At 39.8% G+C, this 17,810-nt stretch overlaps 1 protein-coding gene across 1 annotated transcript in view; it reads right to left on the reverse strand.

Moving 5' to 3' along the window:
- TEKT3 (tektin 3) overlaps window positions 1-17,482 on the reverse strand; it is a 36,051-nt gene extending 18,569 nt beyond the window's left edge. Inside the window, exons 1-3 of the mRNA XM_004012716.6 lie at window positions 17,343-17,482; window positions 7,740-8,347; window positions 4,278-4,361 (exon numbers count right to left, since the gene is read on the reverse strand). Of these exons, the coding sequence (XP_004012765.1) occupies window positions 4,278-4,361; window positions 7,740-8,318 (663 nt within the window). The 5' untranslated portion in view covers window positions 8,319-8,347; window positions 17,343-17,482. The remainder of the gene's footprint in view (window positions 1-4,277; window positions 4,362-7,739; window positions 8,348-17,342) is intronic.
- Between the last annotated feature and the right edge of the window lie 328 nt (window positions 17,483-17,810).

A 17,810-nucleotide genomic window follows, 5' to 3' on the forward strand; every position in this document is an offset into this window, starting at 1 on the left:
AAGCTGCCCTTCAGAAAAGTTATCCCCAGTTATTAATCTAACAATGAATGAAGGTGAATTTCCTCACCTCGCACACCCAGGGGACACTGTGATTGCTCTCAATCTTTGCCGACATGCAAGCCCCCACATAAAAGTGCACTTGTCCAGATATGCATTTTAATATTATGACTATGTATTTGTTTGTGATTTGACTTTCTTCTTTTGTGAACCACCTGTTCATGTGCTTGTACACCTTTTCTGTTACGTTTTTCTTATTTATAAATATTCTTATATTTAGAATTCAATCTTTTCCCATTATATGTCATAAGTATAACATATGTGTCATAAAATATTTTTTTACCAGTTTGGTGCTTGCCTTTGTATTTTGCGTGTGGTGTTTTTGATACAGACATTTATGATTTCTATGGTGTTAAACTCTTAAAAGTTCCCCCTTTGGGTTTCTGCTTTAATTTGATTTTAAAGTCCTCTTCTCTTCAATGTTAATTATTACTCAACCATATGATCCTCTTATTCTTTCATTGCTTAATTGGTGAACATAAAAATATTATGCCTAGAGCTTATTTCAGTGATAAGCCTCCTGCCTGATCCTCTGATACTCTGAATGATTGGAGTAAATGAAAAGCTAAATTCCCACAACATGTGACCAAGTTCCCCCACTCTTACAGGCAGCAAGGATTTCTCACGTGTTCTCATCGTAGGTTGTGCGTGTCTTTGATTTTTAGTACTATTCAGGCTTCATCTTTCTGGCTTGGTGTGTGTGTGTATAGCTAGTTCACAGAGGTGTTGACAAAGGATCCATGGAATACTGCTTAGAAAACACCACTTAAAACCCCAAATCTCAGTGAGCTTTTATGCTATGTGTACACAATGCACACAGAGGGAATTCCTGGAACTTCACATGGAAAAAAACTACATTTAATGAGACACTTGCTATGAGATCCTTCAGCAGTTTTTTTCACATCTGAATTTAAATAATGTCATATGGCGAACGTCATGGTTGAAGGTAGAAGGCTTCGTGGGGATAGGGAATGCCTGAAACCAAAGACTTTTGGAACCTGTTCCCCAATGCTAACGCCTACTAAACCATACTCATACATGGGCCTCCAGGAAATGCTCCCAATGGAAGCAAATGCAGGTCAAATGCCTTATCCCCTCAACTGCCCATGAAAAGGACGTTTACAGAAGATGGTGGACACAGACAGAGGGCAGAAGTATGAGAAAAGCCCAAATATAATAGCTACCAGATCAATAGCTACCGCCCGACACCCAGGGAAGCAAACAGAGATCATGGCAGGAAACCCAAGAACAGCGTACTAGGAGCCTGGCAAGTGGGCCCACTCCCTCTGGATCCTGAACTTGGGGAGGAACAATAAACCCCATGAATAAAAGGGTCACGGTGACTGCTCTGCATTTCTCAGAGTCTCAGTGATCAGAGTGAATATGTTGTGGCTTAAGATGGAAAGAGAACAAGAAGATGCATCCAGGCATTTGAAGAATCTCAAACAAATCCTACTTTGAGCAGGTGAAACCTTTGCGAGGCATCTCGTTACGGTTCTCCTCTTGGGAGCTATATAGTCTTGGGATGGGGAGAGGGGTTGGGGGATAGAACAGAGACTTCACAGCCTTTGGCTTCCCCTCACCTCAAGCAAAACCCCGCCTTGCTGCCTCACACTCCTGGGTCTTGGGTGGGATAGTGGTGAAAGACACTTTGGCATCAGTTAGCCCAGCTCCAAGGCTGGTTTGCAGATGCTGGGACCAAAGGCAAGTTATAAACTAAGAGAGATAACACTTACCTCTCTAGGCTGCAGGGTAGATAATCACATGCCTTGCAGGTGAAAAGTTCTCAATAAGGCGTGGACCTTACAACATGACATGGGTCATAGAGCATGATTTAGAACTTGATCCTCACGCACAATGTGGGCTCCGCCCTATTCTCAGCTGAGGGACATTGGCCAGGTCACAAGAACCCTGAATGCTGACCCCACGTGTGGCTGCATGCTGACTCGGCTACACCCTGAACTGTGGACATACAGTCATTTCTGGGACCTCACTGTTAAACCCAGACCCTGCTTCTAGCGGAATGCCACTCTGCGTATCCACGTTAACTGAGCCTTTTCAAGTTTGAGGAAAGTGGGTCATCTAACACACTCTTAACAGACAGAAGAGGTTACTAAAATCAAACTTTAAAAATCAAACTGTAAGTCCAGTTGTATCTGGAATCTGGATGATGGCAAATGTCACCTATAGGAGAGGACACTCCATTTCTTTGTGGGATTGGTTTTGTTTGGGGTTTTATTTTTGTTGTTGGGGGTTTTGTTTTGTGGAATCTTAGTTCCCCAATCAGGAATCAAACCCATGCCCCCTGCAGTGGAAGTATGGAGTCCTAACCACTGGACCACCACGGTTTCTATATACAGTGTTTTGTAATGATGATACTCTCAAATTCTCACATATCCTTGAGTTTGGGATGCAGAAGGTGTTTCCTTAGAGATCTGCATTCTCAGTATTTGCTCCTCCATCACTTGAAGTTGACCCATCACCTGGTTAGTTATGAGGAGGCTGTAGTCCCCCAACCTATTTAGAGGCGGAAATCCTAGATAGGGAAGGCATGTCTTGCTACTGGCGGTGAGAACCCAGCCAGACATTCTTTCCATGCTGGCATCAAGGTTCTGTTCAAAACTGTCTCAGAGCAGAATCCTCCTGGGACACAGTCACAGAACCAGTAACAGGCCCCTCAATAGGAAGGGAAGGCAGAAGGCATCAGGGTCCAAGAACAGTTCATTTTCAGGCTTCATGAATGGGAATGAAAAAATGAGTTATCCACGGACATATCCACTGGCACTTGGGAACGCAGAATGAATGCTTAATAGAGTATACAAGCTGAAAAACAGAAACGGGGAAAAGTACCAGGTACATAAGAGCTGAAACCTTTCAGGAATGGCACAGACCTTGTGAGAGAGAGCCTAGGAGGTAAGGTCAGAGAATGGAGAACAAAATCATCTTTAGTTGGTGGAAGGTGGAAGAGAGCCTAATGGGAGGACCAGCACCATACGTCAGATATAACTATAAGCTTCTGGATGGCAATTTCGCTGCATGTCAAAAGCTCTACAACTGCATGTACCCTTCGATAAATCAATTAGATTTTCAAAAATGTATTCTAAGGAAATAATCAGAAATACATACAGTTATTAATACCATGCCTGTGTGAGGGCAAGGGCCACTTGGAAATCTCTGTACCTTTCCTTCTATTTGGCTGTGAACCTAAAAATGCTCTAAAACATTGTCTTAAAAAGTAGCACTGCCTTTCCAAATCTACATTTAAGAATAAACACCATTGAGCGTGTATCCCACCAAAAAAAGCACTGTTCAAATTCATAGATATAGTATAATTCTAATCTTGAAGATATGTTTGTCTTCAGATTGGATGTCATCTATCTCTGCGTGATTAAGAAAAAAACCAAAACACTCTAAAATGAATAGTCATTCCTAACTGAACTTTGAGTGATTATCTTTTCTTTTTTATCTTCTTTATCTATGTTTATATGTATTGCATTTTTCAAATTCCCTCAGGAAATATCTATTACTTTTATAACCTCCCCAAAATATATCTTTATATAAAAATAACACACTCCTACTATATAGCACAGGGAACTATATTCAATATCTTGTAAAAAAATAATAGAAAAGAATATGAAAATGAATATATACATGTGTATATTTTATACACACACACACTCAAATATGAATCACTCTGCTGTATACCAGAAGCTAACAAAGTGAAAGTTGCTTAGTCGTATCCGACTCTTTGCAACCCCATGGACTATATAGTATATGGAATTCTCCAGGCCAGAAATACTGGAGTGGGTAGCCTTCCCGTCCTCCAGGGCATCTTCCCAACCCAGAGACTGAACCCAGGTCTCCCGAATTGCAGGCAGATTCTTTTACCAGCCGAGCCACAAGGGAAGCCATAAGAATACTGGAATGGGTAGCCTATCCCTTCTCCAGGGGATCTTCTCAACCCAGGAGTCTAACCAGGGTCCTGTGCATTGCAGGTGGATTCTTCACCAACTGAGTTATCAGGGAAGCCCGTTGTAAATCAACTACATTTCAATCAAAAAAAATTAAATGTGTTTTTTTCTAAATGCTATAAATATCTGATACTACAACTCCCTACTTATGTGTCTTTATATAACATCATTTTTGTTTCTATACATTAAATGGTAAATGCACATTTGCAAGTAAGTTTCTTGTTATTGAAGGATTTGCCCCATATTTACCGTCAGCAGCTCTTTTTCCACTTCATCATGAACGAGATCAATTCCCATTCTCTTCTCTCGATGAAACAGACATTCTCGGGCTACCTACAGGCACAGAAATAATGGGAAGCACTAATACAAACTGACTAAAATCAGTGACTAGCACCTCTAATAACCTTTATTGACAAGTCAATAAAGACTCCCAGTACCAACTTTTCAAGCCATTTTGTTGGAAACCAAACAAGAAACTCACTGTGACAACTCAATGAATCCCTACTGCTAGTGAAAAGGTAAAGAGTTTGAAAAATTACTGATTTGGAAAGTTGACAAAATGAAGCAGATGATGTCCTACTTAATCCCCACAGATCATGTGAGAAAATTATTTGGCATTAATTCCTTCTAGAGAATAGTTCCTTCTAGTTATAGTTCACTATAACCCAAATCATAGTCTTCAAGATATTATTTCTAAATATTTTCTACTGAGAAGTGAGAGGAATAAACAAGTGATTATTTAAAGACACAAAAAACATTTGTGTAGCCAAAAATCCAGGTGGTTATTAAGTACCATTTATTGCTTTCCTAATTATAAAAATAATACAAATCCTTAATCATTAAATTTAAAACAAGAGAGAAGTTGAAAATTTTATTCATACTCTTATCACCATTGTGTTTGTTTTTAACAAAACAGAAGTTATAATGCCCTCATAATTTTACATTTTAGGATTGATATTAAATAGTAGACCTGAAATAGTCTTTGAGACAAAGTATGTTAATGACTTCAATAGAAAATAGCTTAGGTAGCCAACAACTAAATTATGTATGAAAGAACATTATGTGTTAAAATACTGTTTTTCAAAGAGTATTTCATGATGTGGGATGACTGTCCAATGTTAAAATTTTTTAAAGCATAAAACATAATAGTATGTACACCATGCTAAGTCACTTCAGTCATGCCCAACTCTGTGCGACCCCATAGACAGCAGCCCACCAGGCTCCCCTGTCCCTGGGATTCTCCAGGCAAGAACACTGGAGTGGGTTGCCATTTCCTTCTCCAATGGATGAAAGAGAAAAGTGAAAGTGAAGTCGCTCAGTTTGGATATAATATCATTGAACAAAATCTTGGAGTGAATCTCTAATTTTTTAATAGCATAATGTATACTTAGTAGAAGATTAATTAATGGGTTGAAGGAAACTCTTATTTCAATGTGTATTACAAAATTGCTTTCCAGCAAGTTTCTACTCATCCGTAGTCTACTAACAATATACAGAGTATCTGTCTTCTGCATTTTTGCTGACCCTATATATTATCAGTTTTCATTTTTGCAAATTTGAATGAGCCTAAGAAATTTACTTCATGCCTTAGCTTGCATTTGTTTCAGCTTGCATGTGTATCATTGAGTTTTAATATTTTTTCTTACATACAGTGGACCATCGGTATATCCTCTTTTGAGATGTATCTGTCATGTGACTAATTCTCATTTTAATTAGGGTCTTCTGCTACTGTGCTGGTTGTAAATGTTTAAACACACAAGATTTCTGGACCAAAAAAACTGCAGAAAAGAAATTTAAATTATACCCATCTTATGGGAATCAGTCATCACCGAAAGGAATGGTAAGGGAAGAAATTTAATCTCCTCTGGAATTAAGTAAAAGTGGCTACCATTTTAAGGGTTCATTAAAGTAGGAGTGGCGAGGGATGTAAAACAGACCAGAAATCCTCAAAATAATCCAGAGCTCAGAGAAAGTACGGAAGGACTTCTGATCCCCAAAAAACAATTCAGGATAAGTTCATTTAAAACCATCTCGTTAGTGTCCTATAGACCTTTCTCAGCGTTTCTGTGGTTCTGTATATTTGTGTGCACTTGTGTTCAGGGGGGAGGAGGCACAATGAGAAGTTACAGTGTGGGGGGCAGGTCTCCAGCAAACGCTCCAACCCACTAGACTTCCAGCTCCTCAACACTGTAATCTCTTCTACTACAGATGCCATAAAATAAGACCTCCTGGAAATGCTTATCACTTGGAAAATGAGTTACACAAACATGGAGTAAAATGGTGTTAGCCACACACATACAACTTCTCAAATAATTTGCCATCTGCACATCTTCAAAGACAGAATGTTTTCTGTCAATGGTAGTGGATAGAATGGGGTCAGGGTAAGCGGCGGGGGGGGGGGGGGGCGGCGGGGAGCAACATACACTCAGAGAGTTAGTGGCAACTGGATCTCCACTCAGAAGCCTAATCAGAGGCCAGTAGCCAGATGAAAGGCTGCCTCCAAGACCACAACTGGCTCAACCTTCATCCAATTTCTCTATTTAATCAAACTTATTCCATCTCCTAAGGTCGGCTCATTTGATCATTTCACTGTGCCCCAAAGTGGAACCACCACATGCACACAGAAGGCGTTTCATGACATAGAATAAAAGAACAGCTTATCTTTTTCCTTTCAGACAACGTTTACGTTAGACCAGGGACAGCAATGACCAAGCAGCCTATTTAAGAGATGGGAAAATGGCATTTTCACCATAAAATACTGTGTGTCCTAAGAATGTTGCTTTTTCATACTGTTCATGGGGTTCTCACGGCAAGAATACTGAAGTGGTTTGCCATTCCCTTCTCCAGTGGACCACGTTCTGTCAGAACTCTCCACCATGAATGGTGGGAGAGCTGGATTACATGTATGTATGGATGGATGTGAGATACAGTAATGTATGGATGTGAGAGTTGGACTGTAAAGAAAGCTGAGCACCAAAGAATTGATGCTTTGAAACTGTGGTGTTGGAGAAGGCTCTTGAGAGTCCCTTGGATGGCAAGGAGATCCAACCAGTCAATCCTAAAGGAAATCTGTCCTGAATATTCATTGGAAGGACTGATGCTGAAGCTGAAACTCCAATACTTTGGCCACCTGTTGCGAAGAACTGACTCATTGGAAAAGACCCTGATGCTGGAAAGATTGAAGCGGGGAGGAAAAGAGGATGACAGAGGATGAGATGGTTGGATGGCATCACCGACTCAGTGGACTTGTGTTTGAACAAGCTCCGGGAGTTGGTGATGGACAAGGAAGCCTAGCATGCTGCAGTCCGTGCAGTCACAAAGAGCTGGACACAACTGAGCGACTGAACTGAAGAATGTTGCTTTAATTAGCCTGTGTGCAGAATTTTTTCCTTTTTTTTTTTTTTGGCTGTGCCACTGGGCCTGCAGGAGATCTTTGTTCTCTAACCATGGATTTTACCAGTGACCTCAGCAGTGAAAACACAGAGTCCTAACTACTGGACCACCAGAGAATTCCCAAATTCTTTCTACTTAAACAGCTGTTCTGAAAAATGTGTGAAAAATAGCAGTGCTTTTATCATCAATGAAACCTGTTACAGATATATTGATAGGGGCTTGGCACCTACAGGTTAAGTGGAATATACTGCAATAGATAAATGATCTTGACAATTCAATGACTGGGTTATAATCCTGTTAATAAAGTCTTATATTTACCTGAAGAGGGGCTTCTGTCTCCATCAAAGCCCTCTCCAATCTTTTCTTAATGTCAGTTAGTTCATTTGTCTCTCCAATCATTGCATCCAACTCATGAATGATTTCAGATTTCCAAAACCCTATGTCGTTGACTCGTTCTCCCAAATTTTGGGTGGAGTCTGCCTGGGTTTTTCTTGTTTGCTGGTATTTGTCTTGAATCAAGCGAGATGTGTCCACTCTTAGCCTCTCTGAATTGTGTCGGGAAGTGTTGGACTCTTGAAAGTTGGTTAGGTTGGACCTGTACCAATCGTCAGGCGTATACCTGGTGAAGAGGGTGGTTCTGTTGGAAACAAAAGGTAGCATGGTGCTCTCGGACACCCTCTGAGATCTGGTGCAGTACGGGTCCAAGGTTGGCCAGTTGGAGGCTGCTTTGTAGTATGTGCTTGGTCTCCAAGGCAGGCTCAGGCTATGGGTCAAATTGTAGTGGGGGAAGCGATCCCTGTAGCTTGAAGCCATGCTACTGATGGCTGGTAGGAAGTTGGCTGGTGTTGGTCTAGGGTGGGCATAAGTTGCCGTTAAGGTAGAACCTAGAAGCTCCATGATGCTCAAACACTATTTGTAAATCTCTCCTGTTTAAAAGAGGTCAGGGGGAGGCAAAAATAGATAGTCACATAAACTAACTTAGGCAAAAACTTACACATACAAGGTCACATCTGGCTTAATATACGTAGCAGTGATAATGCATTAGATATTTCTTTTAATTTGATGTCCACCTTCACTAGTGATAACATACCCCAATTTTTTTTGATCTCTGTATCTCTAGACTGTATTCAAATCACATTTTTTGTAGACTGGCCATTTGAGTTTTTGAAATATTTGTTTTAATTATGAGAAGTAACATTGTCTTGTAACAAGTTCAAATCAAGAGCCTGGACCATGCTTTTTAACAGGTTGGGTTCAAATCTTGGCTGAGCTCTTTACTAGCTATGACACGTTGTACAAATGATTTAACCTCTCAGTGCCTCATCTCTAAACTGGAAATAATAATAGCAATCACTACTTTGGATTGCTATAAGCAATATTAGCAGCAAGGGGTTGCTTAGTATTCCCCTGCCCCAGGCCCCATCAAGCTTTCTAAATAAACATGCAGTCAGAGTAGCAATTGCAAGTACGCAAACACAGTTCAAGGAGGTACCCTGATACCCTTTTCCTGGCAACTTGCCACCTCCAACATACACAGACATGTAACTCAGCCCCTGCAGGGCTATGAGGATTGAGGAGGACGAGGCTGAGTGTTTGGAATACTTAGCACAGTTCCGGGCACAAAGTAAATGCTCAATAAATGTTAACTTTAAAAATTACTTGTGTAGAGGAATAAACAAAGTAAAAGATGAATATCCATTCTTTCCCATCAAAAAACTACTCCTCAGAAGTATACATTGTGAATAGTTCATTAATAGTTTTATCTTTCCAGATTTTTTCTTTTCTTATACTAACACATAGACTATTTTTAAATCTATATACATTTCCCTAACATACATATGCACAGGGCTTTTTAATAAAAAACTGAATTATCGTAATCATTATATGTATCATTCCAATAACATGCATTTTTAAAAATAAACGTATTTTGGATCTCTCTCCTTATTAAAACATATAGGTGCACTTCATCCTTTTGGGGGGCTTTCCAGGGGGTACCAGTAGTAAAGAACCCATCTGCCAATGCAAGAGATGTAAGAGACACAGGTTCGATCCTTAGATCGAAAAGATCCCCTGGAGGAGGGCATGGCAGTGCACTCCAGTGTTCTTGCCTGGAGGATCCCATGGTCAGAGGAACCTGGAGGGCTACAGTCCATAGGGTCGCAAAGAGTAGGACACAACTGAAGCGACTTAGCACAACCTTTTTTACCAGCTGAAAAGTAGTCTATTGTCTAGAATTTGAGGTTACTGTCAGTCCACAAAGCCAAGGATGCCATAGATTATTGCATACATTTCAGCATCTAAATGTTATTCTACTTGGGGGTTAATGTCTATGGACTCATTTACTGAAAATAAAAAATAATATCAGATCCGATCTTGTAGTCTGCTCAAAAAAAAAAAAAGAAAAAAAAAACAGACAAACAAAACAAAAACAAGTTCAACAATTCTTTAAATAGCTGTTTTGACACCATTGGTACCCAAACCACAAAATGTTCTATTTGTCAAACTGTAGCTAAATCAAAATCCACTGAGACCACATGTGATGAAACAGCTGCCCGCCGCCACAGGTGGTGTCCCCCACGACACTAGCTCCCTGACTATTTCCTACTTCTCCCCTCCCTCAGCCCCCAAATGCCTTACACTGGCCAAGCTTAGGTTACAACAGAAAAAACAAAAGCCTTAACAACCACTTTCCATTGTGAACCTCTGAAACCCACTGCTTTTTGAAAAAGCAAATTCAAAGTAACTTGAGACCGTAGGGTCCTCATGGCTACCTTTAGTTTCAACCTCTTTCTCAAGCCCCATACAGAAATAAATTGGTCAGTTTTCTTTGAGCCAGAAGCTTCAAGTAAGACTAGACTACTCTTGATTGGCTTTTTTTAATTACTGACAACAATGAATCTGAAAGTTAATGTCAAACTTGGTTCTTCGGCCATGGCATTCCAGGTGTAGAATTACTACATGTATTTAATCAACACCTATGATGTTGCATCTTAAGGCATTCCAATCCATGTTTGTCAAATATTGAACCATGAGTCATCCACTCCAAAGGGTGGCATGTGAAAGGCTGAGGTTCACAAGCCAGAGAAGACCTATGAATCAAGAAAATCAATACGGCTTATAAAAGCATCCAGTAATATTTTTAAATTAGAGATGGGATATAATTTAAAACCTGGAATCTGAAGTATAAACTCAGTTGTTTAAAAAGTTCCCAGATATAGAGCTCCTCACATACGGCAGTAAGTTTCACATGAGAGACAATATTCTCTATCCCATACTCCAATATTCTATACTCTAACTCCAGTAGGCCATTTTATCAGTCATGACTGTGCTCAATTGCTCAGTCGTGTCTGACTTTTTGTGACCCCATGAACTGTAGCCTGACAGGCTCCTCTGCCCATGGAATTTTCCAGGCAAGAATACTAGTGTGGGTTGCTATTTCCTATTCCAGAGGATATTCCTGACTCCAGAGCTCGAACCCGTGACTCTTGTGTCTCCCGCATTGACAGGTGGATTCTTTACCACTCTACCACCTGAGAAACCCTATAAGTCATTTGCTGCTGCTGCTGCTGCTAAGTCGTTTCAGTTGTGTCTGACTCTGTGGTGACCCCATGGACGGCAGCCCACCAGGCTCCCCATCCCTGGGATTCTCCAGGCAAGAATACTGGAGTGAGTTGCCATATCCTTCTCCAATGCATGAAAGTGAAAAGCAAAAGTGAAGTTGCTCAGTCGTGTCGGACTCTTAGTGACCCCATGGACTGCAGCCCACCAGGCTCCTCCATCCATGGGATTTTCCAGGCAAGAATACTGGAGTGGGGTGCCATTGCCTTCTCCGAAAAGAGGATTACTCAGTCTTAAAAAGGAATAAAGTATGATCCATGCAATGACATACATGAACCTTTAAAACATTATGCTTATTGTAAGAAGCCAGACACAAACAAACAAACACCACATACTGTATGATTTCATTTATATCAAATGCCCAGAATAGACAAACCTATTGAAACAGAAAGTATAGGTTAGTTTTTGCCAGGGGGCTGGGAAGAGAGATTCGAATAGGGAGTGACGGTTAAACAGATACAGGTTTTTTGGAAGGTGATAAAAATGTTCAGGAATTAGATAGTTGCAACAGCTATATAATCTTATGAATAAACTAATAAAACCCATGAAATTGTACACTTTAAAAGGATCAATTCTATGGTATGTGAATCTCAATTTTAAAATGCAAAAAAATAAAGTTAAAAAGATCTTTCCCCATTTCCGTGCATTAATATCATACATGAATCCACATACCTTGCCAATAGTTTCAGTGAGGTGGTGTGTACATATCTGAAGTCTGCTAACCCAATGTTGTCGCAAGACAACAGCATGGTAATTTTTTTCCCCACACTGGCCAAGAAAATTAAGAATGTCATGGCCCCTAAAATACTTAACTCAAAATAGATTTCTGCCTTCAACCAGGATAGAGCAATAAAAAGTAGACTTAGCCTCTTCCAACTAAAAAACCAGACAAAATATATGCAGCAACTGTTTTCAGGCAGCATAGGACTCCAATCCCTGAGAGAAGAGAAACAAATACGGTGAGCCCTCTGATCACCTGGAGGCAATTTCCAGACCATGAGGAAAACAGATGAAAACCAAACACAGCCTGGAAGTTCTGACCTCAATTTGTGAGTTTAGGAAGAGGTCAGAATTTGGAAAAGTCTGAGACAGCTGGAAGTTGTGATGTAGGATTCTGGAATAAAATGATTTATGCAGAAACAGAGCTCCATAAATCTATGCAGGGTCCACTTGAGTCTTTGTTGAGTAATAGACTGTACAGACATCAAGAGACATTCCACAGACCTTAGCAAAGAACGATGGCGGTGTTGTTAGCTGAACAATTCCTAGAGCCAGAGAAAGCACAGAGACATTTTGAACCCAGACCAGCTGGAGTAGAGACCTATTAGTGATCACCTGGAGCATTCGGTGGAGACCCCAGAGAGGTCACACATTAGAATGGGACTGACCTAGCTCTAGAATGAAGGTACTAAAGACTCTAGCAAAGCTTGAATACAGTCCTCAAAGAACTGAAGCTAACCCACAAGCAAAGTGCCTGACAACAACAAGATGCTGAAACATATAATATCACAATGTCCAGCACCCAATCAAAAACATCCAGACATGCCAAGAAGCAGAAAAATGTGACCCATAAATAGGAGAGAAATCAGTCAACAGAAGCAGGCATGAGAATGGAGGAGATGTGATGGAGATAGAAAACTATGTACGAATATTTAAAGAAAGACGAGAACGTAATAGAGATATGGAAGACTTAAAACAGAACCAAATGAAACTTTAAGGATAATGTGAAACAGACCACCAGTCCAGGTTTGACGCGTGAGACAGGGTGCTCAGGGCTGGTGCACTGGGATGACCCAGAGGGATGGGATGGGGAGGGAGGTGGGGGGTGGGGGGTTCAGGATGGGGAACACATGTCCACCTGTGGCTGATTCATGTCAATGTATGACAAAAACCACTACAATACTGTAAAGTAATTAGCATCCAATTAAAGTAAATAAAATTTTTTAAAAAGAAACTTTAAGGATAAAACATACAATATATATTTTTACAATTTCACTGGATTGGGTTAATTGAAGAATAGACACCAGAGAAGCAAAGATTAGTGAGCTTAAATCTAACCAAACCAAATCACAGAGTTTTTTAATTAACTGAAAAAAAATGAAAAGGGGCTCAGTAAAACTACAGTATAATATCAAGTGGTCTAACATCATGTACTCAGAATGTCATATTAGGAGGAGAGGAGGCAAAATATCTAAAGAAATAATGGCAGCAAATTTCCCAAATTTGGTGAAAACTATGAACCCCTAGGTCTAAGGAGCTCCACACACTCCAAGAGGATAAGTACAAGCCTGTCTGTGTATGCACACACACCACCACTACGATCACCTCCTCAAGGCTCATCTTAATAATAGTGCTGAAAGTCCACAAGAAAGAGAAAAATTTTAAATCAGAGGAAAAAACACGTTAGGTAGGCAAGAAAAAAAATTAGTGAAGAATTCTTCTCAGAAGCTCTGCAAGCCAGAAGACCATCAAACAACCTCTTTAAAGGACTGGAAGAAACTGTAATCCTAGAATTCTATTCCAGTGAAAGTATCCTTCAAAGATGAAGTTGAAAATAAAAGTTTTTCTTAATAAAAGAGCAAAAGCCAAGAAAATTCAGCAGCAGCAGAACTGCAGTAAGAGACTTGGTAAAGGAAATTCTTCAGGCAAAAGGAGATTATACCAGATGGAAACTTGAATCTGCCCAAAGGAATGAAGTGTCAGAAATGTTAAGTATGTGTGCTAATAGGAAAAAAAAAAAAAAAAACCTTTTCTAACTTTTAAATTTCTTTAGAAGATGGTTGTTTAAAGCAAAAATAATAAAAAAATGTACTGTGAAGTTTATTATAAAAAAAAACAAAAGTTGTATGATAACAATAGCACAAATGATGGGAGAGCTGAAATGGAAAAGTACTACTGTAAGGTCTTATGATTAAATGGAATAATGTTATTTGAACGTATACTGCAATAAGTCAAAAATGCATACTGTAAACTTCAGAGCAGCAGTTCTCAAAACATGATCCAGGAAACCATAGGCTTGCCTCAGACCTCCTCTGGGGTGACAAGGTCAAAATTATTTTTATAGAAAACACCCAGATGCAATTTGCCTTTTTCATTCTTGTTCTCACAAACGTACACTAGAGGTTTCCAGAGGTGACATTATATGTGCTATCACGACAGAAAGTCCACAAGAAAGAGAAAAATTTTAAATCAGAGGAAAAAACATGTTAGGTAGGCAAGACGTGTGTATCACGACAATACAGAAATAGATACGAGCGCCAGATAAGAGAAATTTTAGAAGTTTACCAAAAATGTAAAACAACACCACTCTTCTCACCCAATTTGTTTCAGAAAACATGGTTTTTCAATGGAAAGTGTTATTTATGCTACTAAGAGGCTTTCGTCGTTATTTTTTAAAGAGTTAGTATTGTTAATTTCTCAATTGTAATTTCTAATAAGTATCAACAGTGTAATTAAAGCTCTACAGGATATGTTCTCTCTGACCATATCAGAGTTAAACTAGAAATCAATAGTAGAAAGGTATTTGGAAAATCTTCAGAAAGTAGGAAACTAAACAACACACTTCTAAATACCCTTTGGGTCAATGAAGAAATCACACAGGAAATTAGAAAATATTTTGAACTGAATGAGAATAAAAAACAGACCATATCCAATTTACGAAATGCAGCTAAGTGTATTTTGAGTGAGGCTTTTAGCTTTAAACGCTTATACTAGAAAATAATGAGCTAAAATCAATGATCTACACTTTCATCGTAATGGCTAGCAAAAAAAAAAAAAAAAGAAAGAAAGAAAGCAAAGTAAACCCAAAGTAGAAGTAATAAAAAGTCAATGAAATAGAAAATGAACAAATTTTTGGAAAGCAATGAAATCTTAACAGTAAAATTGATAAACCTCTTGCAAGACTGATCCAGATTTTAAAAAGGAGAAGACAAAGTACTACCAGAAATGAAAGAGGGAATACTACGAAAGACCTTGCAAACATTAGAAGTTAATAAGGTGCTATTACTAACAACCTATGCCAAGGAATTTGACAACAGAGAGGAAACAGGCACAATTCTTTAAAAACACAACCAACCAAAATTAACTGGAATAAAAAGGTAACCTGAATAGCTGTATAGGAATTAAAGAAATTGAATATGTAACTTAAAATCTTTCTTCAAAAAAAACTTCAGGCCCAGATGGGTCCAATGATAAATTTTAACCAAGTTTTAAGGAATAATATCAGTTTTTAAAAGCCCATCACTTACTTGGGTGATATGCCTTTCACAATATTTAAATTATTTTCTAAATTCTAACTCACCCTCTTCCCAAGAGGCCATGAGCAGCACATACTAAGATCATTAACTGATGCTATAAATATCTCATATTTGCAAGCAAACTAAACAAATTCTTTGGGAAGATGACTGAAAATAGCTGTGGAAAAATTCGTCCCCTAAATCATGCAATTGTTTTTTATTTTCTGCTTTTAGTCATGACCAAAAGGCATTTTAAGAAATAAGACCTGTTACAAAGTCAAATACAGTATTTGACTGTATTCATTGAAGGTGGGGTCAATAGTTATTTACATACTGGAAAAATGCTATAATAGTCTTCTATAAATATTAACATGCTAAAATATAATTAATCACACAGAGATTGTAAATCCGGGAAAGCTCTATTTAAAACCCAAAAAGTGGCCTCAAGTTGGAGAAAAACATTAGCACATTTAGTCAAGGCTTTAAGATCATAAATACTTTAATGTATAAAAACCTATAAATTATAGTCTACAGAAGGCATGGCAAGGACAGAAAGTTTCCATGAATTGTTTCACACCTTGTCTCAAATCAGTGGCCAGCACAGGCTTGAAAGAATCACACAAAACCTCTGTTCCTTTGGCCATATGTATTTAATTACAATTTCAAGCGAAACAGAAATAAAACACTGCCCTTAACACATTAATAAGGACCAGACTTGAAGAAATTATACCATATTTCAATGTTTAAGTAATTTCTCCCTATGCATATATTCAATAAGAATGCAGGAAAAGTTTAATAACTCTTTCTTCTAAAATAAAAGCTTGATAAAAAACTCTTCATTGCTCGTGAGAGTATAAATCACTACACATTGAAAAACTACGTATGGGGCAGTATCTATTAAAGTGGAAAATGCACATTCTCTAAAAACCAAAATTCAATATATATTATATATACACACTCAAATACAAAAACCCAAGTTTGTATACAATTAGAATGTACAAGAATATGCTTCTAGTAGTTTTTAAATGGGAAGAGCCTGAAAGTCCATCGACAAGAGTACACATGGGTAATTTGTGGTAAATTCATGCCAGAGTTATCACACAACAGTTAAAAGCAATGACCTAGAGCATGCATAGAATGATATCATTATGTAACTGTTCAAAAGGACGCTATATATTGGTTTCTGGATAAATACCTAAGGAGTAAAAGTATAAAAATATGCAGAGTATAAATAAACATTATATTCTGGTAGGTGGGGAAGGAGAAAAAGGACCTGGAATTCCCAAGGGACACATATGCGGCCTCTTCCCTGTCTGTAACAGCTGTTTGGGTTTTTGTTTTATTTTTTTAAACAAGGCATACATGCATGCTTGAACACTTTATTTTGTGAAATATTTTCTTTTAAAAAGAAAAAGATTTTATCAAAACATTTGGCCTATAAGTCAAACAGTTTGCTTGCTTTTTTCACAATAGCCAAATGAGTGATTTACCCATTTCTAAAATGTTTATTTACCTACACCTACACAAGAATCCAGGGAGCAAAAAGGGACTTGGTGTAAACTGTCAAAATACAAGTGAGCACGTCATAGCCAGAGCTAAACAGAAAAGGCCATGAACAGTGAGCAACTGCCATGATCTGAATTTCAGCACCTCTTTGACAGGCCAGGTGACTGCTTGTCCAGCCCTCCCCTTGGCTGCATTCTGAAGACCTGGGTAAGGAATCCGGGAGAAGAAGGACCAAGGTTGGGCACCTGATATTATACTTAGGGCCTGAGGTTCTGACGCCCCCTTCCTGGTTCTGCATTTAGAAATAACTTCTCAATCCTTGAAAAGCATCAGAAATATGCATTAGGAAGGCTTGGGGGACTGCGTAAGGGTGCCTATTGGTTTGTATAGTTTTTATTTGGAAGGGTGGGAGGAGAGAAGTGAAGATGGACGGGGAGGTGAGAATTCCAGGGTTTCCAAGACCTCACCCCGAATTCGGACGCCAGACGTTGGAGTCCGAATCGGGGCAGGGGCGCTGTAGGGGTCGTCCCAGCGGCAGTCAGGAGCCCACGGGACCACTCACCTGTCAGGGGTGCCCGGCGAGGGGCAGGGAAGCCGGCGGTGAGCGGGAGGGGTCGCAGTGGGAGGGGTCGCAGCCCCACCACCTACAACCCGCTGAGGCTCGGAGGACCGGCCTGCCCTGGCCCCGCCTATCCCGCCTGTGACGTCAGCGCACACGGACCACTCAACGGCCGCCGCTGCGGGCACGCCGAGGCAGCCGATTGGCCGGTGGAGAGAGAGAGGCGGGTGGCGGGAGCTGGAGGGAGGAGGCAAACCCAGCGGGCTGGTGATGGTTGCCATGGACGCTCTGACGCGTAGTAACCGCGGCTCCCGGGAGACCTCGAGGCTGGAGGGGTGAAGGGGTGAGGGATTCCCCGCCAGATGTTGGTGGTCCATTCTAGGAATGCTGACAGGCACCTACATTTCCACCTGCTTCGCTCCATGAAGGGATTATCCAGCGAGCTTTCCGCACTTCCTCACACTCAGGAAA

This window comes from Ovis aries, chromosome 11 (genome assembly GCF_016772045.2).
Source record: "Ovis aries strain OAR_USU_Benz2616 breed Rambouillet chromosome 11, ARS-UI_Ramb_v3.0, whole genome shotgun sequence".
NCBI classification, from domain to species: Eukaryota; Metazoa; Chordata; class Mammalia; order Artiodactyla; family Bovidae; genus Ovis; species Ovis aries.